The following is a 25,372-nucleotide window of genomic DNA, read 5'->3' on the forward strand; positions in this document are numbered from 1 at the left end:
GACACATATAGCTTTACTCCAATAACACCTTAAAGTGCATAAACTGCAAATGATGCACTTTTTGGTGTGTCATAATACACACAGTAATGCATAAAATACTACTTTTATCAGCTGGTGTTCAGAGTGATGCACTAAAATGCATCAGTTAGGAAGATCAGACAAGATCATTTCAAAGATAACAAAATTACACATTTAGCTGTGTCAATTGATGCATTAGAAGTCTAATTTTGTTTTCTTTGAGTTGATGTTGTCTGATCGGGTGCAGTCCACTAGCGCACAAAAATGTGAAAGTGTGCGCTCGTGGTATATGAAAGGTACCAGGAGCGTACAACATCCAATGCTGCGTTGCCACATCTATGATTGTGTAATGGCTGGCCTGTGTAGAGGATCATTTAATTGCATAAAAAGTCAAATATCAAGAAGTATTACACATGTTAATTATAACAAAACTTTCATGAATACAATGAATGACTTTGTTTGTAAGTACTTAAGTACTCGTAAAACGATGAAAATACTGGGATGTGGCGAATAAAACTGGTTAGGTTAGGTTAGGCAAAAACAGTTGACACAACGTGGCAACATCGCCATGGATTTTGTGCGCTCGTGGTATACATTTTTAACTACAAGCGCACGCAGCCTTTTATTTGTGCGCCCCCGGCCTACGGCCGTCTGATCTTACCAATTGATGATTTTTAGTGCATCACACGGAACACCAGCTGATAAAAGTAGTCTTCTATGCATTTCTGTGTGTATTATGACTAAGGCTCGGAAGTTGAAGACCTATAAATTGGCAAAAAATACCTATAAAAAAGACCTAAAAATATCAAAAGAAGGACCTAAAAACGGAAAAGAGGACGTATAAATGTGATCCAAATTAATTAATAACTTCAGTTTTAATTACATATTTAATGAATTAAAAAAATCAAAATTCTGGTGGTATGGAACACACAGTGCGAAAAAACTATATGAATGAAATGCATCTTCTTTCAGACATTATATATTTTTTAGATTAACATAATTTAAAAAATCATATTTGAAGAATCATATTTGGACTAACCACACTAGGGTTGGAGAAATAGGACTTCGGATCCTATTTCAGTCGTCCAAAAATGTTTTTCTCTCGTTTCAGGGGTGGTTCAAATATATTTATTTCTTTCCTTTTTTATTTCTTTACTACAGAAAGGATGTTTAAGAGGTGATGTACTGATGATGATTCGGATTGAAAATGGGCAGTTAAACCGTAGTCGAAAGAAGATGAAGTTGCAAAAAAAAAGTCGTTAAGACCTTAAAAAAGGCTAAAAAAGAACCAATAAGGCAAAAAAACGACGAAAAAGGCAAAAAAGGACAAATAAAACTCACCCTTTTCTGGCCTACAATGACCCAAAATGAACATATATTATGTTCGGCCTCGTCTTCGGACACTAGGAAAAAAAAGAATTTTTCCTCAACTTTCGAGCCCTAATTATGGCACACCAAAAAGTGCATCATTTGCAGCTTATGCACGTTAAGGTGTTATTGCAGTCAGAATATTTGTGTCAATAGATACGTTTTTGGTTCAGTGCGTAGTTTACCATACCATTAGGAAATATTTAAATATCTTGTCGTTCTAATTGCTACAGATGCCGGTGCTTCCGACGTGTACCTGGACCCACTCCTGAGTAGGCCTTTCGCAGCCCCCAGCACCTCGAAGGCGGGTGCTCGGAAGAGGCCTCCACCCGCACCAGAGCACTATGAGCTGCCCCAGCAGAAGATCCCTCGGCCGCCCAACGCCTTTATGCTGTTTGCCAATGAGTGGCGGAAGAAGCTGGCCATGCAGTTCCCGAGGGAAAGCAACAAGGAGATCAGCATCAAGTTAGTAACATTCAATATGTTTATATTAATTAATAAGGACGTGAGCTCTTTTGTTTCAACGATAACGCCGGAAATCAAGCTATGATCAGGGTTGCTTAAGGTCCAGTAACCCATAAATTCTAATGGGTTCTATTGGGTTCTTCTGCAGGACCTGTTTTCTCGCACAATTTAAATTCGGTCCAAGTTGCGTATAATTTCTTCAAAAAAAAAAAGTTCCTGGACAGTATTTAAATTGAGCCGGAGAAAAGGTTCCTGGACCGAATTGAAAAACTTTACAGATAAAAAGGTCCTTTACGGTCCAGAACCCATTTACGCTGGCTGATTTTCTCTCCTGGACCGGAATTGAATTTATTTAAAGTTCCTGGACCTTTAACAACCCTGGCTATGGGTGAAAGAGTCAAGGAATTTTGATATTACATCGAAACAGCTGGAAAAAATATGTTTCTTTATGTACTTGCTACTTTTTGGCTATGAAACAATCCACTTCTTTTTTTTAGAACCAGCTTCTTCAATACCCTGGCCATAGAATACCTTAAACAATGACTGAAAGTTCGTCGTGCTGACCACACGTCACTCCGGGTGAGTGAGTAGAATCAGGTCGGTTGATAGGCAGTTATGGATCATGATATCGGCGATATACATCTCCACGGTATATATCGTGACGATATATTGCCAACATGATATATATCGCCAAAATATCGTGGCGATGTATCGCTGACACGACATGTATCGCCAAAATATCGTGGCGATATATCGTCTAGTTGATATTGCCTGGACGATACTTTTTCAATATCGCGATATATCGTCTGGACGATATATCACCCGCGCCACGAGTTATTAATACGATTAGCTTCTTGAATACAGGTTTCCATAGTTCCCGTGCATATAGCACTGTGCCATGAAGGCACATTTAGGGGATATGGTGGCTAGAGCCCCACACATTCTCAATCTCGGCCATTTTTTTTTTGGAAGTGATGTGATTCAGCACAACGCTCCGGCCGTCTTAGTGCACAGACTTAATCAAAGAACAGTAGTCCAGGACACGATGCTGATTTTGAAAATATTTAATGGTAAACTGTGTTCTTCTCTATGGATCGGGACTGGTTCATGGGCGGAGTTTGAGCTTTTGCTTTGGGGGAGGGGGGGCAGACTCTGGGAGAAGCATACGATGTACCTGAGGGTTGTTCAATATCCCCTAGCTTATAATGGGTCCAGAGACCTTCCCCCGGAAATTAAAAAAAAAACAACTTAAAAAAACCTAGTTCTAGGCCTTTTAGATTGGAAAATGTTAAATTTCCTCACTTAACTAAAGAAACATTAATTAGTATATTGGTTGTCAGTTTTAAAAGAAGCAAACCAGTACGATTATGGCATTTTGCATTTCATTAATTTATTATTGATACAATCCTCGCATTACTTGAAAAAAGTTACAATAGTAAGCTTCAGAAATTTTAGAATAATTAAATTGAAAAGTTCTTTTGATGCCTCAGCAGTAACTGTTGACTCAACACAACGTAAATTTTACGTTTTTCTTTCTTCACATCAATCAAATCGTCTAAGATTCGCTATTGCGGCACAATTACCGCACATGCCATCATGCCAAACGTCAAGATTTGCGGTATGGCTTCATACAGTTTAAAGTGGGATCCGAACCACTATGTGCCTCCACCGCGTATCTACAAATTGTAATAGAGTGTTTTAAACTAGGCATCCGTCTGCTGAGTTCACTATGAAATCTAAATAAATAAATAACAGCTAAAAGTAGAGAATCAGCAAGTTAAAGAACCACAAAATGGTCTAGAATTGTAATTGCGTGAAAAACCTGAAAAAAGTTAGAAATTTGTTTCATCAACATGAATGGGAACACGGAGGATATAATTATGTTTTGTGAAGTTTAAGGAGCAGGAGTAGCAAATTTAGCCATTTGTCAGAATAATACCGAATTTTACAATAGTAAAGTGAAAATAGAAAGTAGAAACTGTTGTAAATAAACATGCATATAAAATATTTGCAGTAGTGAATAATATTAATCATACAGTCGAACCTCGATTTTACGTCTTTCAGGCGACCAAGGTGAAAAAACTTAAAATGCGGTTAAACTTAAAATCGAGGAAAATTTTATAACATGTTGCTATGTTGGGACCATCACGATTTAATGCTGGGAAATGTAAAATGCGGTAACGTAACATCGGGGTTTCACTGTATTTGATCGTAATCTCATTTATGTTGAATCTTAGATAGATATTATCTTAAATTTATTATCTATAATATAGTATAATTTATGTCCGGACCTACATTAACACACCGTACGAGTGTTTAATAAACCATAAGATTATAATTAGGGGTCCTGCGTAGAGAAATAAATGGAGCTCACTCTCTTTGGTGCGAGCGATTCCGGGTTCGATTCAAGGTGGGAGCATCGACATTTTCAGCGTTGGCTCAGCGTCCTGAGGAAAATCAGGGTTGGCTCTGGCGCTTGGGTGGCTGTTGACCCATTCAGTTTAGTTAAGTTTTCGACTATAAATGCTGTTATATTCGTATTGCAGATATTAGTTTTAATATTTGTTTATTCATATTAATTTATGTTTCCTTGCAGGTTGGGACATATGTGGAAGTCGATGGCGAAGGAATCCAAGGACAGATATTTTAATTTGGCCAGAGAAGTTGACGCTGAACACAAAAGAAAATATCCAGGTAAGTCTCACTGTTTCTTAGTGAAGGCCAGTGGTTCCCAAAGTGTACGCCGCGGCGCCCTGGTTCGCCGTTGCTAGGTTACAGGGGCGTCGCGAAATGTTCCAATATTTTCACTGAAATAACTCTTACTTCTTAGCCAATGATTGTTCTAAGGGCGGCTTGAAACAAAAGAGTTTGGGAATCCTTGGTGAAGGCTATGATGGACAGAATGCTAAATTTAAATACCTGCAAACCTTTCCAAAAATTAAGTAAAATTTTATTACGACATTTTCCATACTGAAAGCGTGAATTGTGTTGGTGGCGGAGCTTCAAAGAATTTAACGTGCGACACTTTGACGTGGGATATATCGAAGGTATGTGCTACGAAGGGTTTTCCCATAAGTATCGAGCCTAAGCTAGAAGGGAACAGGATGGGACCACATTAGCAACCTATTTTTCTACGTAGTCTCCTGCAGGTCCACACACTTTTGCCAACGCTTCTGCAGTGCTTTTAGCCCGGTCTCATAAAAGCTTTCCTCGAGGCTTGCAAAATAGACACCCACAGCACTAATGACGGCATCATCACACTGATAATGCACACCGCCCAAAGCTTTTTTTCAGGTTAGGGAAGAGATGAAAGTCTGATGGAGCAAGATCGGGTGAATAAGGGGGATGTTCCAACAATTCGAAACCACAATAACGGATGGTTGCCATAGCAACAAGCGATGTGTGAACACGTGCATTGTTGTGATGCAGAATCACCCCTTTAGAGAGCTTTCTCCGTCGCTTAGTCTTCAAAACACCCCGTAATTGCCTCACCAGGGAACATAATGCTCCTCGGTCATGGTGTTTCCCTTTCGGAGATGATCGACCAACAAAACACCCTTAACAGTCCCAGAAGACTGTCGTCATCACTTTCCCAGCAGAGGGACCGGACTTTGCCTTCTTTGGGGTGGGGGAGCCGGGATCTTTCCACAGTTTTGGCTCTGGTATATAGTGATGAGCCCAAGTTTCGTCAACAGTCACAAGTTGTTCAACAAATCCGTTTGGATCGGCCTGCGACAGCTCAAGATTTCGTTCTGAGTTCATGCGTCTTGTCAACTTTTGTTCACTTGTCAGAAGTTTTGGAACCGAACGTGCAGAAACCTTTTTCATCCCCAACTGGTCATTCACAATGCGCTCCACTTTTGATTTGGACATCTTCAGTTCCTCTGCAATATATTGCATAGTCACACGTCTGTCTGTAAGAATAATCTTCTGCACTTTATCTACATTTTCTTGTGTCACCATCTCCACTGGCCTGCCTGGGCGAGGGTCATCTTCCACACTCACTCTCCCCCACTCAAATTGGGCTACCCATCTCTTCACTGTGGTAGAGGATGGAGCATCCTCTCCTAAAGTTGTCACCATATCCTCATGGATTTCCTTGGGACTCAACCTCTATTTCAGCAGATACTTGATCACTGCTCGTATCTCTTTTCTCTTCATTTTTTGACGTTACGCACTTAGCACACTTCTAGTTCCTCCAAGGACGAATCGGATGGTTAGAACTGGACACCGCTTTGCATATACACTTACATAGAATTGCTATTTCAAATCCCAAATTATTTTCAGATTGAACTATGGGAACCGTATCAGGCTCAGTACTTACGGGACACCCCTCGTATATAAATATGTCTTTGTCTCAAACTGTTAGTATGAATATGCAGGGGCGGGAATGGTCAGTAATACCAACAAAAATCAATGTTTTCATCTTGATCTTTAATTTCTCAGGTTTTTAAAAGTCAGTATTTTTTATGTTGATTACTGCAATCTGTGATTTTTTTGTTATTGCTATTTCATTTTGGGGATATATGACAACTTCACACTAAAATGACAGAATTCTTTTAGTTCAAACAAGACATTCTATACATAATTTTTCCTATCCTAGCAATAACTATTATTGTGTGTGTAGCACAGTTACGAAAGCCTTTTTTGATCATTGACTCTCCATGATAGGTGAAAAAAATATAAATTTGAAGGCTAGGTTTTCTTCTCCGATTTCTATATTATTCATCACTATGTTACCAAGTCGCCTTTCGGTTACAGTAAATTAACTTTTAGAGCAAAACGAAACATATAATACGATAATGAAAACATTGTATCATTTTCATAAAGATCTTGGCTTGCTCTTCAAATAAAATGGTTAGTAATTAGTCAATATTTAGTCAGTTTTTTTTAAAACGGAACGGTAATTGTAAGTACAGACATTGCCGTTTACTGCTTAAACCCCTCCGCAAGGTGCAGGGCCGTATACAACAAGGGTTGGGTGTAGCTTTGACTAAAATTACAGGTCAGATAAAGTTCAACGGTTATCGTGAGGGTGACTTTAATTGATGCTCTTGTTCCCCAAAAGCTAACAGTTTCCCGTAAAAGCCTGAAGTCGACGCAAGTAAAGGACTGCAATTTCCTGACGAGTCTTGAGGCTGAGGTTACGACTTCGAAAGGACAGCCACAGCAGCGTTCCAGTTCCCAGTTTATGGCAGTGTTGCTTTTAAAATAAGCCATTTCTCCCCCCCCCCCCATTGTGGGGCTGTGTTGCTATTAAAATAAGCCATTTCCCTCATTGTGGGGCTGTGTTGCTATTGAAATAAGCCGTTCCCCCCCATTGTGGGGCTGTGTTGCTTTAAAATAAGCCATTTCCCTCATTGTGTGGCTGTGTTGCTATTAAAATAAGCCATTTCCCTCATTGTGTGGCAGTGTTGCTATTAAAATAACCTATTTTCCCCCATTGTGGGGCTGTGTTGCTATTAAAATAAACCATTTCCCTCATTGTGTGGCAGTGTTGCTATTAAAGTAAGCCATTTCCCTCATTGTGGGGTTGTGTTGCTATTAAAATAAGCCATTTTCCCCATTGTGGGGCCGTATTGCTATTAAAATAAGCCATTTCTCTCATTGTGGGGCTGTGTTGCTATTATAATAAACCATTTCCCTCATTGTGTGGCAGTGTATTGCGTCTAGTGAGTGTAATATCTACACGTGCCTAGTTTCTGTTGAACTAGTGTATCCTGCTACAGTCATTAAACTTTCATTACCTTTAGAGAGAGCACTTTTTACCGAACCCTGAGTGAACCATTGGTTAGTAATAAGAGCCCAGTACGGGGGCAAAAAGTTGAGAGGGGGTTACTGCCCCTCACGCCCCCCTAATCGCCGCCATGCTTTCATGATTTAAAACAAATGGCTTAAGTCTGCTTCATTCAAATATAGACAAATCAGGTGTGGACTTGTGTTTTTTAAGTGTACTAATATGTACGTACACCCAACGAGAATTGAACCAGGACCCCTTGATTATTATTAGTGGTAACTAGTAGGATATCCGAAGGCCCAGCATCACACTCTTGTTCCACCATTAAAAATAAACTGTCCGAAAAGGGATTACAAGAAAGTTCGCTTAATTTTATTTCCACTTGAGCGATAGGAATTCGATTTTCAGGTGTGTGGGAAGGCGGATGCGTCCACAAATTTTCACGTTTTTGAACTTTTCAAGTTTACGGTGCATGGACCCGAAGAGCAAAGTAATAAAGTGTAATTTTTATGATTTTGTAAATGTAACAGTTAATTAGCAAAATTGTCTCTTCCGTTATTTTTATGGAATGGAAAACTTTGCATTGTTCCCTCCCCTCAAAGCTAGGTCCCAATTTATGTCCATGGTGCCGGTCTCACACAGAAAACTAAATACATCATATCGATTGATGCACCAGAATGCATCGATTGATGGACTAAAGTGTGTTTTGTAGCTTCTTCAAAGAATCAGATTCACATTTGATGCATTTTGGTGCATTTTTGTATGTCGTGAAAGAAACACCAAAGTGCATCATTTGATTCAAGTGAAGGATTTTTTCAGTCGAGATGCACTTCAATGCATTAGTTGATGTTCCTTGATGCACCTTCCTGCATCTTTTTGGATGATGCACTTAAACGTTTGGTCTGAGGTAATGACTTTATGTAGCTCAGACGAAACCTTTAAGTGCATTATCAAAACAGATGCATTCTGGTGCATCAAAACGCATCAAGGTGCATCAAAACGCATCAGATGATGCATTAAAGTGCATCTCAACTGAAATAAATCCTCATTTGAATCAAATGATGCACTTTGGTGTTTCTTTCACGACATACAAAAATTCATCAAATGTGAATCTGATTCTTTGAAGAAGCTACAAAACACACTTTAGTGCATCATTAATCAATGCATTCCGGTGCATCAATCGATATGATGCATTTAGTTCTCTGAGTGTATAGTAGCCTGGTTGAAGTTATACCTGAGTTCACAGCCGATCTCCCTTGGACTATCTCCGTGCGACCCTCAAAGAGAGATTTCACACTGAAGCGACAAGCGACAAGGCACACGTATCGCTTTGAAGCGAACCCTTAGCAATCAATGCAACCTTTCGAACAGAAGAGACACGTGTGTCTTTTCGCTTGTCGCTTCAGTGTGAAATCTCCCAACGCATGAAAACATGCTCTTACATCCAAATGGGGTTTCATAATAAGTCACAAAGTCTCTTTCTTTTTTGCCTCTTTTCTGTTGCTTTTATACCTCTTTTCTGTTGCTTTTATACCTCTTGAGTTCAGTCGCAACGATGAGGAGGACTGATGATGAACTGACGTCACATCTATGTCTTACCCGGGATTCGAAACCAAGGACCTCTGACGCGAACCACGCTAACAGTGCTAATAGGATGGGATCAGTCGATATGGATGCAAAGAGATTAATTACAAGATATTCTACTATATTGTTACGTATCTGACTTCACAAAGTTTTCCTCAGGAACCGAATACCCCTTATCCAAATAGAAGCGGTCATGAGGAATTGAGATAATCGGAGCATGCTGCAAACTACACCATCTTCATTCACAGCTGAGATCGATAACGTGCGAAGCTGGTTTCCGTGGCTTTGCGTTTGGCGTAACGCACCGCGGGATCAGGGGTGCCAGGCACTTAGCCAGGGAGAGGGCTCAGGGGGCTGAAGCTCCCGAAATCCTACATATATATAATTCAAATAGTGTATAGTGGTAATTAATTTAACTTCATTAGCAGGAAGTGCCAAAAGCGAAAGTGTTGGAAACTCGCATGGTTCCGCACATCAGCCCGTAAGAACATGCACACTAGTGACCTCTTTACACGCCCTTTGAACTACTTAGAGGGCTACCAGCCACATTTCACGTTTACCACATTATAAAGCATGGCACATTTCACAGTTTAACGTGGAAAACGGTGTTTGAATTATTGTGGCACTTACAGCGTTTACCAATTTAAGTCTTCAATTCATCTTCAGGGCTTCTACTCCACTTTTTCCCTTTATATGGCGGCTGCTGATAAAGGATGAGCCCCCGAAATAAAATCCTGGCTACGGGCCTGAGGGTGCAAATCTTGCACAAGATTAATGTTTCTTTCTGTTCATTGTTTCACATACTTAACAGCACAGCACGATACGACGCCAGGAGTCCCGGTTTCGAATCCCGGCTTGGCAATGGATGTTCTTTGTTAGTGTTCCTTTCATCAATTCCATCATATCATCACTCATCCTCATCTTCGCGATTATCCTGAGGTGGTGGGAAAGGGATGTAAAATAAACGAAATCACTCAGTCATCCTCAACGCCACATTAAATTTGAGAGGCGAGAAAGGGACGTAGAATTACAAAGAACACAAAGAGTATGTTAAGTTATCTTGTGCTAAACTCGGAATGGATTTTTATTTTCTAAAATTGTCAGAGGTACACTAAGTTTACAGTGCAAGCGACGGTTCCTTCCCCCTGGCGTAGTGGTTAAGTTGTCGCCTCGTAATCAAGGGATCCCAGGTTCGTTACCAGGTAGAGGCCCTTATTGCTTCGGATGCCACTTTACACAGCAGGTCCAATCCCGATTAACCTATCTGTGCGTAAAGTTTGAGAAACATAAAACAATCAAGGGCACCAGCAGAAGGGGACCTGGGGGGGGCACTTGCCCTCCCTGAGATTTCTGAAAAGACTTCACATAGCCTAATTCAAATGTTGAAATTGTAGTTTGAAAACATGAGAGACAGGAAATTTAGTGCCTATGGAAATTATCCTAGTGCTGGAGATGCTTTATGAAAATTATATTAACTGGGGGAAAGCGTCACCCCCATCTTTCCCCCCCACTTCAAGCACCGCTGTCCACCTGAGAAAAAACTTGCCGGCGGCCTTGAGTATAGTTGTAGTATAAATAATAATAATGGCAATAAGCACCGGACCTGTAGTAACAACGTTTTTAATACACTCAGAGTTTCTATGTAATTATTTCACATGCGTCATTCCTAAGAACTTTAAACTAAATTAAAAATAATCCCAGTTGCGAAAGATACGTGAAATAATTGACTTAACAATTAAGTACTAAAGTTGTAGTAACATTCTTCTACAAATATAAGTACGTAGATAATCTGAAAGAAAAAAATGAACAGTGATAGTTATCGATTGCGCTTCTCGCCCTGGACTTGTCAGGTTACACACATGCTTTCCATGTTTCCTGTTATATAGTGTCAATTCCTAAGTTTTCCTCGTTAAATATCCATGTAAATGTGGTAAATTGGAGGACCGCAGTTTCTGACAAGTAAAAATGCATCTACTGCAGAGAAATAACCTTTTGTAAAACGAGGCAGGCTTCGCATGTTCGAGACTTAAAGACCTGCGACTGTCTGGCTTCACCTTTAAGTTTGCTTCACCGACTCCAAATTCGACAGTGGAGACATCTAGCCGAATGCGATAGGAATGAACGGGCCAAAAAGCGCGCGAATCGTGCTTGCCAATTTGCGAATTCGACGCGGGGAGAGCGAAATAGTTCCGATCGTGCAGGCGAGGGTGGCAGATATAGTTGGGGCGACCCCACGAGCGGTTCGTCCAGTTTTCTAACTCCGGTTGGCGGTGGTGGTGCTTGCCCGAGCTGAGGTATTGATTTGGTCCGACCCGGTATCGCTGGTAGAGACTGCCGGTTCGGCTCGATAACAGACTACGGTTCTGGCCTCCACTCTCTGCATGCATAGCGCACGACGGCACGGTTCAACGTAGACGGGCTTGAGGACAACGGAGCTGCAACTCGACTCCACTCGGCGAGAAGCTCGAGGCGACGCTTGTGTTTTGTTCTGTGATGAAAATCATGAATTGTGACTACTTGGTGCCGTACAACACTGGCGACTGTGCCCATCTTCAATTCTGTTCGAACCCGGCAGTTCCCGTGCATACAGGTACACAATTGGAGAATTCTCCATTTCTTCCAAAACACGCATGCGTAGTCCTCTAGTCAACATTACTAAATACCCAATCGTGTTTTAAAACAAGTGTTATAAATTTCGATTCACGTGTCGAAGTTTCTTGCTCGGCACGGAATAGTTTGCAACTTTTTCCCCCAGTGTCAGTCACTTTGATCGTGAACTTGAGACGAGCTGTTTTGGTTAAATTGAGGAGATGCTTTCTTTGCTCAAGCCATGTTTCCCGAAAATGTTTTAGAATGTTTTCTTTTGGCTTCCTATACTTGTTTTCTTTCTGAAGCATATGATGAACAGAATTAATTTAAAAATAAATTCGGTAGCTATATTTTTAGTATGAAAAAGGAAACTTCGCTCATTGAATATTAAATTATATGTTAGAAATTGTTCACGAGAAAACTTGACACACTTTAAGGTATATACATTTTTCTTCAACAACAATTTACAATATATATACGAAATTGCCTTAACAGAACATGTAAATATTTAAATTATTAAAATATCATAACTTAAGATTTTAATTTTGCGAAGGTGCATCGTTGTCGAAATTAACACAGTTCAAAAAAGAAGTAACGTAATCAATCAATACATACATAGTTGTTTCAGATGTTTATTTGGCGCGCTCTCTGTGACAGAGTGTTCATCGCATAGCGCTACGACACCAGAGCGGAAGGCCCGATGGCGTAGTAGTAACGTCGTCGCCTTGAAATCAAGGGATCCCGGGTTCGATACCCGGTGGAGGCACATAGTGGTTCGGATCCCACTTTAAACTGTAGATCCAGTCCCGATTAGCCTGTGTGTGCATAATGTGGACTTAAGACAATAAATAAATCAATCAAACCCGAGTAGAACACATGAATGTGTGTTTGCATCTATCATCCTGGAGTTGTAGAAAAACCACGTAAATTTAATGAATAAATAAAGACGTTCAATAACGCGCAAATCGATGAAATAACATATTTTTACGCATTTCAAAATAATTATTTGCGTACCTAATTCGTTTGGTCGGTTTTCATTAAGGCAGCTTGTGATAGAAGAATTGTCGATTTCCTGCGTGGCAATAAAAAAATCGAATGAACGAAATTTCATTCACAAAATATCCAACCACAAACATGTAATTCTGATGTTCATTGAGAAGTTACAATGTATTATATAGAATATGTTTAAAGTCATCTAATCTCCCACAAATCATGAGATTTGAGAATTTTAATACATAAATTTGGACAGGAATGCTTAAATCTAAAACATGTTTATCTGATTTTGAAAATCTCGATCTTAGGTGTAGAATGAGATTTGGATTGAAATGGAAACAGATAATGCAAAATTGAAGAAATGTAAATTTTAAAGATGAAAGTCGCCTTTTGGGTTTCTAGAATCGCTCATTATGTTTATGCATGTAAACGTACGGAATTTCTTTTTGAAGAACATAAACGTTATATCTTCATTTTTACGTTTAAGAAAAAACTTTAAAAAACATAAGTTTATCAGTTATGGCAGAGTTCGATGATCTTGTAATCAGAGACTCTATTTTATTTTTATCTTATTTCGCGTCGCTTTTGTGCCTCTTTCGGTTGAATGATGATAAGATGCATCTGCTGAAGGGACATTCATTGAAAAGCACCATTACGCCAGGATTCGAACCTGCGACCGTCAGTGGCGAGATCCTGAATCTAGCTCTCAATGCATTCGGTCCACCGTTGAGGAGACATAAATCAGAGTTAATCGTACTGGAGTTAGATTTCAGGTGCGGTCCTTTTTTGGTGACTCAAATTTCATGTAAAGTGAGCCAGATCATGTTCCAATTACCATATTGGTTACGTACGGAATTCTAAAACCTATTAATCTTATAGAAAGTTGACAAATGTTTTTTTTTTTGTGTAGTAGTCAATAGAGCATACTATCTATATTTGCTAGATTCATCTGAATTTGGACCTAATTTGGTAACTGCAACTAAATAACGAGATATCAGAAAGTAACCAGCGCGTATTTAGTACACCTGCATTTATTTATTTATTTATTACGTGTTGTTTATCATGGCGAAGTTAAGACTTCGTAGCCTTTTCTACCACTTAACCATATTTACATCGACATTTCAATATACGAAAATTAGAAAATAATCTATAGCATTGAAATTGAAAGCGAAAGAGAAAAATTGAAAATAAAGGAATACAAAATATAAAAATACAAAGAAAAATTATATACAGGAATAAAAGTCTCCTCTATACTCACACGCATACAACAAATCACACACACACACACACACATACGCTTACATATGCATGACAAATCTGGAATTTGGAATATTAAGTGTAATAAGTGGTTTCATTGTTTTTCTGCACTTAATTGTATTCAATTTGTCCCTAGCGTATAATATTGCACTAATGTGCTAATTATTTGTGACCAGTAAAAAAGGTTTTAATTGTATCTTAAAGAAGTGTGCATACAAGATGCATTTGATCGCGAACGCTGAGAATAATAATGAACTTAGCCTACGATTCAAAGATTCTACGTAATCACAATTTACAATTCTGTCTCATTACTATTGCTTCGAAATTCTCATCTTGTACAAGCTTAAATCATACCTGGAAAGGATTGGACATTATTTCTTGTCATTCTTATTCTTCTCACATAAAATTAATGAACAACAATGCTCTTAACGCGCTCCCAGATTGACTGTTGGTTTCCTCTCCCCCTGACCAATTGTCCTAAATGAGATGATAGGTACATGAAAAAGTGTAGTATTAATGCCTTGCCTGCAGTATGCAATAATAGTGGTCACTCTTTAATACTTAATATTATACGATCATACGACATGGTGTTCATAAGTCATACGTAAAAGACACTGGAACACACACACAACAAAAAACTGATTTGGTTGATTTAACAAATACGTGTTGTTAAGCTAGTTGGTAACTAATAAAATTAGAATTATTTAGTAAACTTGTTGATTTTTAACTACAGTAACTCTTTCGTTCTGTATAAGCACATGTGGACGATTACTAAAAAGCATTTAGTACTGGCGAATAATCATTTGTTTGTTGACTGCTTAAACAAATGTGCGGTTGCTAGAAACTTCTTTGATTGTTCCAAACTTTTACCTCCGTGAAGAGTTAACAGTATTTTCGGCTGAAAATAGGTTTTGAAAATGGGGTGCTGAAGGGGCTGTCCAAGCACCCCTTCGCACCCCCCTCCCTGGCGCCGCCCCTGCTTACGGTGAATGCGTGGTACGTTCCTGGTAGGATTGATTCACTTTCAATGTCTGGTGGACTAAGAAAGAACTGCAAGAAATTGAGAGAGAGAGAGAGAGAGCAGAAATGTTTACACAAGGATAGAGGCTTGACTCTACTGAGATATTGACCTAAGCAGTGAACAACCTCTTGCTTGTGGACGAAAGTAAAATAAACAATTTTTCCTTGAGAAGCAATATTTTACCTCGGTCGATTTCTGACGTATAATCATTTTTCAATACGAATCTTTCATACAAACACGCAAAGTAAACATTGTTTTTGTTACGAACGTAATAAAAACAAACGAGAGAGTGAATTAAAATGTTCCTCTTTCTGTATTAAGTTTGTGTAGCTTTGTGGAAAATCTACACGTCCTTGCCGACGCATAGACTGTACTACAGGATCGATTCCGTTATAGAGGGCGTTGATATGCAAAACAATGATCCAGTTTCGCGCCAAAAGTGACTACTCTTAACCGGTAGCGTTCTTCAAGTTGCATGACTTTGCTTTAAATTACGTGAAATTAGTATATTTTACACATCTCTGTCGTATCTATTTCCACTAGAAAACAGGGTTTGTGAAACGTTGTCTTGAATATTGACCAAACTTAACTTCGAAATGACAAGTGATGCGTGCATGGCACTGAAATATTTTCTTTTGAAATAGTTCTCGATTTAATCTCAATGAATTATTTGCCCTGCGTGTGACGTCAGAAACAAATGAACGTTGAAGGAAGTGTTAATTTTGAAATTCTCTGAAAGTGAAAAACGGGTTTCTTTGTTGAAAAAAAAGAAAGTGTTATAAACGCATTACTTTTCGTTGTTACGTAGGTGTTCTAGCAGGCAAAGGACCTTATCAGAACTATTTTGAATGTTGTTAGTGTGTAAGTTTACAGATCAATGTTTGTAGACTTCCAAGAAATAATAATTGGCCAGACCTGGCAATAGTGAACCACAATTTGAAGAGACATGATTCAAAGGGAAAGGGTAGCCGTTCTGCGAGTTAGGTTTCTAATATTAAAATAATATTTTTCACTCTTCCCTTTCTTTGTAATGTTAAACTATATCAAGATCTGTGATTCATCTCACTAAACTGCATTTTGATTGTAGATATTATAATAAAAATAATAATCATTGTGCACTATGTTGAAATGCAATACTGTAGGTATTACAAATTAATTGCCTACACAGAAATTATATCCTAAAACTACCACTGCATTCTGAGCTTACATTTTCTTACATTCAGTTATGCCAAACGTACGTCGCATATTCGGAAATATACATGCAAAAGGAACAACACTGTATAAGGGACGTTCATAAAGTAAAAATTGTTGCTTCTTATTTGCAAGCTTGTTTCAAGAACTTGTACTGTGGGGAAGCCATTGATCCTTAAGCTATCGGATTGGTACACATTCCATAACGTAATGCTGACAAAAAGACTGCAGCTTCTCCACGACGACGCTCCCCTCCCATTCTGCTCAGGAGACCGTGGCTCATGCAGCCACATTTGGTTTCGATATTCTCCTTCACCCTCCGTATTTCCCGGACCTCGCACCCAGCGAATTCTTCCTCTTTGCAGAAATAAAGAAGCCCCTATGTGGAAAGCATTTCGATGACGACGATAACGTCATTTTTGCGGTGAATGTCTTCCTGAACAGCCAGACACAGGACTTCTGCAACAACGGCATCAGCAAGTTGGTAAATCGATGGGAGAAGTGTGTCACTCTGGATGGAGTTTATGTGAAGAAAGACTGATTCATTCACAAAAACTCGTGTGCTTTACTGTATTTTTTCTTGGCAATAATTACTACTTTATGAACGTCCCTCGTACACGTTAATAGCATCTTTAAAACGTAATATAAATACAAATAACTTTTTTCATGCGTGGAGGTAGAATTCCACAAATTCTCGATTTTAGCTATAATGTAGGGGATGCGATCAGTACCACACTCCTGTCGCTTTTACATCCTAGGGTTTTCCCCAGGTACTCATTTATGAAAGGCTGATTGAGCTCAAAAGGTACCTACCGATTATGAAAAAAACTGAAAAATTGCAACCCGAGATTACTCAGTCTCCCAAGTGGGAATAAGACTTTCTTCTCGTTGGATTTCCAATGCCGATGGCTAAGCGTCTGTTAAGTGTAAAGTAACTCAACACCCGATTGGAATTTCTTTAAATAGAAATCTACAAAATGAAGTAGCAGAACATTTTGAGGGTACCTGTTCCGGTTTCAACTCCAACGCACGTAACTTTTTCCTAAAATCACAAAATGTTTTGTCCTCAATACCTGTTGCTAAAGTGTTCGTTACTATTGACTATTCAAAAGAGAAATAAAATAATATTCCTCTTCCTTAAAGGATTTCAAATTGTGTGGCTCGGTGTGCGGACTATTCAGGTGCAGATTTGCATACGCATATATGTTTTATCTTTCTTAAATTATTGGAGACTTTCTTGTTCATAACAACTTTCCACAACTGACAGCTGAGCATATCTCTTCATTTTCAACTGAAAACTTAGGGCCTCCCCGATGGCGCAGTTGTAACGTCTTCGCCTTGTAATCAAGAGGTCCCGGGTTCGATACCCGGTGGAGGCACAAGTGGTTCGGATCCCACTTTAAACTGTAGGTCCAGTCCCGATTAGCCTTACTGTGCATAAAGTGGACTTCAAATCAAATAAAAAATCAACTGAAAACTTGATTTTGGTCCTTCTTAGAAGTTGTTGAATCGTATAAAAGCTATTTCTACCTCAAAGGAAGTAAACAAACAATGTGTCAAACAAATTTCATATTTCAATTAGATTTACATTCTTCTTTCACGAAATTGTGTAAATAATTGTTCGACAAAACTAGGATTCCTTTTTGTGGTTGGATGATGATGAAGGTAGCATTAACTCAATAAGATAAAAATAAATAACTTCGTCTCATACCCTTAGGTATGGGGGGATCTTTTGGGAATGTAGCTCACTAATCATCATTCATCTTTGATGATAAAGCACTCTCTGCTCGTGGTGAGCTTGGTGGTAAGGCGCTAGAGGTACTAAATTTACACACTTGAATGGCAACACATGACACTTGAGTTTCACATCCCTAAAGACTGGATCAGCATGGCTAATGAAAGAATATACCTGTCTCTGTACTCCAACTGAAGATCTGCTGGGAGTGGTTATGCTTATGACTGTACGTAGAGTCTGACTTGCGACTAGCGTTAACACGCTCTCCCTAGAACCTCCTCCTCTCTCTCTATTCAATCGTAACTTGCTCCTCAATAACTGAATTCGAACTGACCTCGAACTCCCTGCCCCCCAGACATTTATTGCAATTCAATTAACTAAACAAATGCACAGTGAGGCCTGCAGCCTCTTCCTGGATTTCGTCCGTTTACATGTTTATACCGCTGATGACCAGGAAGAGCTTCAGTGCTGTCTGACACTGCATTCCTGTGATGTTTCTGAATATTTCCTGATTGGAAAACGATGGTTGAATGGCTGGAAGTTGGAGTTCGTTGTCCATAATAATTCAAAGATACTACGGATCGTTACGACTTGTTTTAAAAAATAAGAATGATGCTTTCGAATAAAGTGTTAATTACGTTAAAGACTATTTTATATTACTAGGGGGAAAAAGGTAAGCAAACGGAAACAGATGTTTATTAACTTTAAAACTAAAATTGATTATAGGGGTGTAAGGGGCGATCTCTTCCAAAGGCACCAAAATTTCAACCTCACTTCCACGTTGACTGAATTTTGCAGGCTAACAAGGGTCTGACGTCTGGATCAATGGCTACTAAAATCCTCTATGGGATTTTTTCTGTGTTGTCCATGTGTTTGTGATTGTCCCTTCATCTTAATACCATTCATCCTCATCTTCCAATTATCCAAAACTGGCAGAAATTTAGTTGTTTTTTTTGTCGCCTACGTTTTAACTCTACTCGTGACGCTTTCGTCAAAACAAACTGCCCTTAGATGACTGAGAACACGAGCCATCTACTTACGAGATATTGTTCTAGAATTGTGATGTAGAGGTGGAACCAGGAGCGTATATTCTAGGCTAGCTACGCTATCTGCAAAGCCTGAAGTATAGAGAATAAAATACATGAGAAAAATCTATCAGAAATTGTAAACAAAATTATTCATATCAGTGAGATGATGATGGTGATTCTGGAGTTGGCAACCTGATTTCTTATGAGTTGGCAACCTGGTTTCCTATGAGTTGGCAACCTAATTGCTTATGAGTTTTAAACCTGATTTCTTGTGAGTTGGCAACCTAATTGCTTATGAGTTGGCAACCTGATTTCTTATGAGTTGGCAACCTGATTTCTTAGGAGTTGGTAAACTTATTTCTATTCAAAGCCTTGGACCACGTGACATAGTGACATAGCCCAGACTTCAGTATACGCCACTGGGAGGAACAGTTATGCAGGATTGGATATAAGGGGATTCGGTTTTATATACTCTCAGAGAATGTATGCAGGTATGGACAATGTAATAGAAAAGAAAGAGCAAGACAACGACAACGGGGAGGAAGGAAGTCCCGAGGATAAACCAAGCAAGCTTGTAAACCTCCTCAGCCAATCATTCCATTGATGTAAGAGCATATGGAGAGCACCCCGAGTCCCCAGACCAACTTTTGCTGCTTCTGAAGCGTTCTTTACATTGCGTACCATGGATACTATATCTTTTATTTCACCGATGGTTCTTAGAATGACCGAGAGTTCCATCGAAAGGGCGCACAGTCAGTCGATTCTTGAAGATGGGAACTTCAGAAACGCTCTAATCAATGCTGATAGGCCCTGGTATGTCATGTCGTCACCGAGTTTGAACAGAGGGTTGGTATAAATAGGGAACGGATTTTTTTTTAAAAAAAATAGCTGTTTTCATACCGATCGTTTCAGATATGTAAAATGAACACACTTTGTTACTTTCATGCTTCAGCACTTTTCTCCTTCCTTTTCTCTCATGTTTTGGTAAAAAATTGAACAGAAATATTAATTATTGTTCGTGAGAAGCTACCTAAAATCCTATAGTCTCATTTTGTAGAGCAGAACGAGAGCTATAAAATTATATAATACATGGTGGCTCAAAAAGTCACTTAACACCCTCGGTACAAGACCACTGCAGCGCGCAACGTGGAAATGGTGATGACCAATCGTTGCCAGGCCAAGGGGAAACCACATTGACGCCACCCGCGCGGTCGGCGGCCATCTTGATGTCCGCCATCTTGAATTCAACTTCAGAATTTTAAATGGGAAGGGGGTGATATGATATATCAAATCAGGCTAGAATATCACGAGAAATGTAATGGTGAAGGTGCTTTAAACCTATATTTAATCAGGAAAAGTTATTACTGCATGATTGTAACAAATGTATAATTTTCCAGGTGTGAGAAAACATTTAAAAGTTTTGAGTTGAATTCAATATGGCGGACGTCCGCTTGGAACAAATCAATGTGGTTCCACCTAACACTAACCTATTTCTATCATGACAAATTGTACCCAATTGGAACTCCTTTACTTTTTATAGGTGGTGTTAAGGGTCTTTTGAATCACCCTGTAGGCCGTTGTATGTGACTTTGTCAACATGAGATCAAGAATTACACACATACACATACATTATATATGTGTATGTGTGTGTAAAGGTAGGTAGATAGAGGGGGCCTTTGATAATATTTTGCGGGGGGGCAAGATTTGTAGATCCGGTACTGCACACACCTTCTCTCACACACAGACATACATACACACAGACAGATATACAGAAATACAAAGAGAGACAGAGACAGAGAAAAGGAGACAGAGAGAGAGAGAGACAGACAGACAGACAGAGATAGATAGATAGAGACAGAGAGAGAAACCTGCACCACCTAAGTCGTTTTTGAAAATTCCTCTCATTTTGAAGAACTGCTACTACAGCTGTTAAGAATTCCTTCTAGAGCATTCAAGTGTGTTTTCGTGCGGTTTTCTTTCCTAGTAATCTATACTCTGTTCCAGGAGTCTGTGTAGCAAGCCAACGCAAACAAGTCCTCTACGCAAGGAGTGACCCGGGAGGACTCGATCAATGAGCGTGGGAGAAGGAAGGTATGGGAGGCAACGCGACTGCAGCTACCAGCTGTATCAGTAGTGCGTACTGCCACTCGCTTTCTCCCTTTCTCTACCGTTATGCGCGGCATTGCTCCTGGGACGGAAGATAGATATGTGTGCTAGTTTTGTGGCACTGTAAGTTTATTTTATATCACCGATGAAGATCACGAGTTTTTCTCTTGAAAATATACAAGGCATTCCCCACTAGATTGACCCATGACACTGTACGTATAAGAAAAAAATGGTAAGGTAATTATAGAGATGAAACATATTCATTACTACTCTATTGATAACAGCAGATATAAATGCATAGGTGTAACAATGATTGTTTGATTGAATTAGGTTGTTTCACTTCGCTTTTCTGCCGCTGATGGATAATCGCGACGGTAAGGATAAATGATATTTTGATAAAATCGATGAACACAAAAAAAACGATACCCAGGCCTGGATTCGAATGATGATTCGGGATCCCCTGGTGTCGTAGCGCGCTGTGATAACCACTTCGCCACGGAGTCGGCTACATCGATAACATTATCAATTGAATGGCTCGGGTGTAAAATATGGTAAGTTACATTTTGGTCATTTTCGAGTTAATTAAGAAAAAGGGGTTGTTATAAACTATACTGTAGATAAATTGTTTTCGTGTTGTGTTTACCAAATTCACAAGGCTTCACTGAGTCCAATGCAAATTGTATGACATGGCAATTTCACTCGAAAGTTGAAGGATGGTACATTTTACTTTGTAACTCAATGATGACCAAAATGTCACTTCCCATGTTTTACACCCGAGCTCTTCAATTTTTTTACTGATCCGACATAAGTAACATTAGTATATTTGTATTTCGTGCAAAATACTGCCATTTTGTTATCATTTTTACGAATATAAACATACAATCTATATGCATTACTTCCGTGAAGCAAATGTCTAAATACGCAGCTTCTTGTCCAGTACATAATTAAGAATGTTAAAGGACGATTCATGTTTTTCTAATAACATTTGCAACTTTATGCCGAGTCGATAAAACATCTGTACCGGTAAACTGAATATCGATACTTCAGCTGCATGCAAAAATTTCACACAGGTCTGCCTCTAATAATAACGTTCTTAATTGTACAAGCACTACATAATCTTAAATGTTTACTAAACACATTTTATTATCGATTTACACGATAAATTCTTACCTTCGTTGAATAACATTTGAATAGCCATCCTATAGCGCTCCAATGTAAAGCTTAGGGCAAACAAGTGACGAACTAATTTCTTTAGGGACACAATTGGGGTGGCGCCGCCACCGGTAAAGTTTGGAAATGGAGAGCCCCATTGAATTTTTCCCTAGTAGCATAGGCGCCGACTCCATGGAGCTTGCGGGGGGCTCGAGTCCCCCCAATGTTATCGATGTGGGGGCAGAGCCCCCAAAATAATTTTGCTTAAGAGAATCTAATGTATTATTTTGCTTCTCTTGCAAAGTTTACTCTGAATTGTGCCACATGAACTTAACTTTAAATACACATTTGAAATGTTCTAGACCATCAACTTTGGGGGGGGGGGGGGCTGAGACCGCTAAACCATCAACTTTGGGGAGGGCTATGACCAGGGACAGCAAAACACATGACTTTTTACTATATATTAAGTATATAATTATGAGTATTGTTAACATTTTTACTAAAAAGAGTTTCAAAAGAAGATGTATACATGAACTAGGGTAGTGGATGGGACGTTCGGGCTACAAATGGCTCTCACATGACATTCAGAACGAGATCATTGATATATTAGGGAGATCTGTTTTGCGCTCCGTGGTAGCAGATATTAAAAGTCGGGAATATTTTGCTAATATGGTTGACGAAACTTGTGACATATCCATCCGTGAACAATTGACATTTTGAATTCGAACTGTAAATGAAAGTTTTAATATTTGTGAGGAATTCATGGGCATTTACAAGATTCCGAACACTGAGGCCAAAACTTAAAAAAGGGAGGGAGTGAGTCATTAATTTATTTCAGTGATCAGAGCCTCCCCCCCAATAATTTTGACAAGTCGGCGCCCCTGCCTAGTAATATCTTATGTGTAGGAGGAAGTGGTGTTCATCACCCTCCGTTCCTCTCTCCTTTCCAAAGTTACTCTCGGGAACCAATTTAGAATAAGTTGAAATTGACCTACAAGTAAATTGATCTTAACAGACGTAATTCTGACAATACGTAACTTCTTTGAATACTTTTTTCTTATGCGACTTCCGTCGAGTTTATTGCTACCTCTGAATTTATCTCTGTTGCTATGGTTACGGATTAGTAAGAGAGTGAGAGAGACAGAAAGAATAAATCAATACCTTTTCTTAATGCACGTTTTTCTGGTCGTGATTGCTTCATTTAATCCTGTTATAGAGCAAGCAATTTAGGGTCACAATGCCATTCGTTAGGTCCCTTACATTAAAAGAAGAACATAAATTAAGAGTATTTGAAAATAAAATCCTTAGAAAAATATTTGTGTACCTAAAAAGGATGGGGAGGTAGGTGAGTGGAGAAGGTTACAAAATTGAGAACTGCATAATTTGTATTCTAGTCCAGATATTATTAGAATAATTAAATCAAGTAGACTTACAGGATTCTTGTTGGGAAACCTGATGGTAAGAGACCTGTAGGAAGGGCAAGACGAAGATGGAGGGATAACGTTGAGATGGACCTAAAGGATGGAAAAGATTGAATTGATCTTGTACAGGATAGGCTTGTGGTGTTGCAGCCATAAACCTTTGGGTTTAAGAATGTTAGAGAGTTCGTTAGTTAGACATTCGTTAGGTTCCCAGCTGTACTGGTCACCTTGTATTCTCCGGTGGAGGCACATAGCACAGTGGTTCGGATTCCACTTTAAACTTTAGACCCAGTCTCGATTAGCCCATCTGAGCATAAATGGACTTAAAGCTAACTTTACAAACGTTGTTTTACAAACTATTTCTGTTTTATTGAGGACAAGGGAAAGTCTATTTGGGCTTAGTGCGGATCCGAGGCTGGATCTGCCGTGTTAAATCCGATCACCCAAAACAAACCCCGTGACGCAAACAGTCCTTTAAGCTCCCCATAGGCGCATGGCGTTCGTCGTCCCGTCCCTCTCGTCGAGAAGTTGTTCTTACTCGACTTCGTATTGGACACAGCCGCCTAACTCATGGTTACTTGCTGCAAGGGCTGGACCCTCCAATGTGTCGTGTTTGTAACGTTATTTTAAGTATTTGGCAGGCATATTCTTGTTGAATGTGACGATCTTGCTTTCCTCTGGCAGGCTTTTAATCTTCCCAACTGTTTGTTATCCCTGTTGGGAGATGACGACAGTGTTTTATGAAATGTTTTTAGCTTTTAGAGAAGACCTGGTCTCTTCCACTGACCATGAGGATGCTCTTAGTTTATTCTTACCTTTTTAATGTGTTGTGTTCGTCTTGTGCATCCCAAAATTTTAATTCATTCGTTCATTCAGCATTACTGTCATTTTCTACTCTAAATTACGCCATGAACGTTGGCGCACCCTGTATACTATAAAGAGAGAAATGCAATTAAGACAATGTAGAAAACCTGATGCTCTTTGGAGGGGAGTGGCGTCAAGGTCATGTAGTAGAAGTGGAAGGTTCGTGAAACCACATCTCGAGAAGTATAAACTACTTTCTGTGTATGAGTAAGAGTGCAACCAGCACAAAATCTTTAATGTCGCCCAGACGTGTAATATCAGGGTTATTGAGAATGTTAGAAATAAAGGTTAAACTACCCTCTGTGCAATGCTCCGTACCCTGAAGAAGGGCTTTACACATTCTGGAAGTCTACCATAGTTGGAGGTAATGTGATCAGCATCATTCTCCGAATGTTAGAGATATTATACCTTACAATTGTTTGAAGTTTTTATGAAAGTGTAACAAAATGTGTAGAAATGAATATACTATGTCATAAATTACAGGTAACTTCACGCAATGTTTTTCTCAATGTTTAATTTAATCTTTTCGTTAGTGCATTTGTGGGCTTACGGCTCTACAGGCCTCCTTCGGTACGACCTTGCATTCTATGTCTTCCATTATATCTTAGTCTTTGTCTCTTCATCTCTCTCTCTCTCTCTCTCTCTCTCTCTCTTACTCTTCTGTTGTCTGTTACTGGACAAACGTGTCCTCCTCTGGCATTCTAGAATAGGGCACAGGACGTCGGCGTATTCACATTTTTTTAAATATTATATTGTCATATTATTTTAATGCAAAACAACCCAATGAAGACATCAAGAAACTGTTCTGGACATCCAGAATAGCTATAAAAAAGCCGATATGAA

The 25,372-nt window shown here is 39.2% G+C and overlaps 1 protein-coding gene across 2 annotated transcripts in view; it reads left to right on the top strand.

Annotated features, from left to right (window-relative positions):
- Nucleotides 1–25,372, top strand: part of LOC146002024 (uncharacterized) — a 132,731-nt gene that overhangs the window by 22,196 nt on the left and 85,163 nt on the right. The window contains exons 2-3 of one of the 2 annotated variants that reach the window (XM_083139732.1): nucleotides 1,620–1,851; nucleotides 4,448–4,545. In XM_083139732.1, the coding sequence (XP_082995858.1) occupies nucleotides 1,620–1,851; nucleotides 4,448–4,545 (330 nt within the window). Of the gene's footprint in view, nucleotides 1–1,619; nucleotides 1,852–4,447; nucleotides 4,546–11,574; nucleotides 11,763–25,372 lie in introns of those variants that run through there. The other variant, XM_083139733.1, reaches the window with a different exon arrangement.

This window comes from Lepisma saccharinum, chromosome 18, assembly GCF_977018435.1.
Source record: "Lepisma saccharinum chromosome 18, izLepSacc3.1, whole genome shotgun sequence".
Taxonomy (NCBI): Eukaryota; Metazoa; Arthropoda; class Insecta; order Zygentoma; family Lepismatidae; genus Lepisma; species Lepisma saccharinum.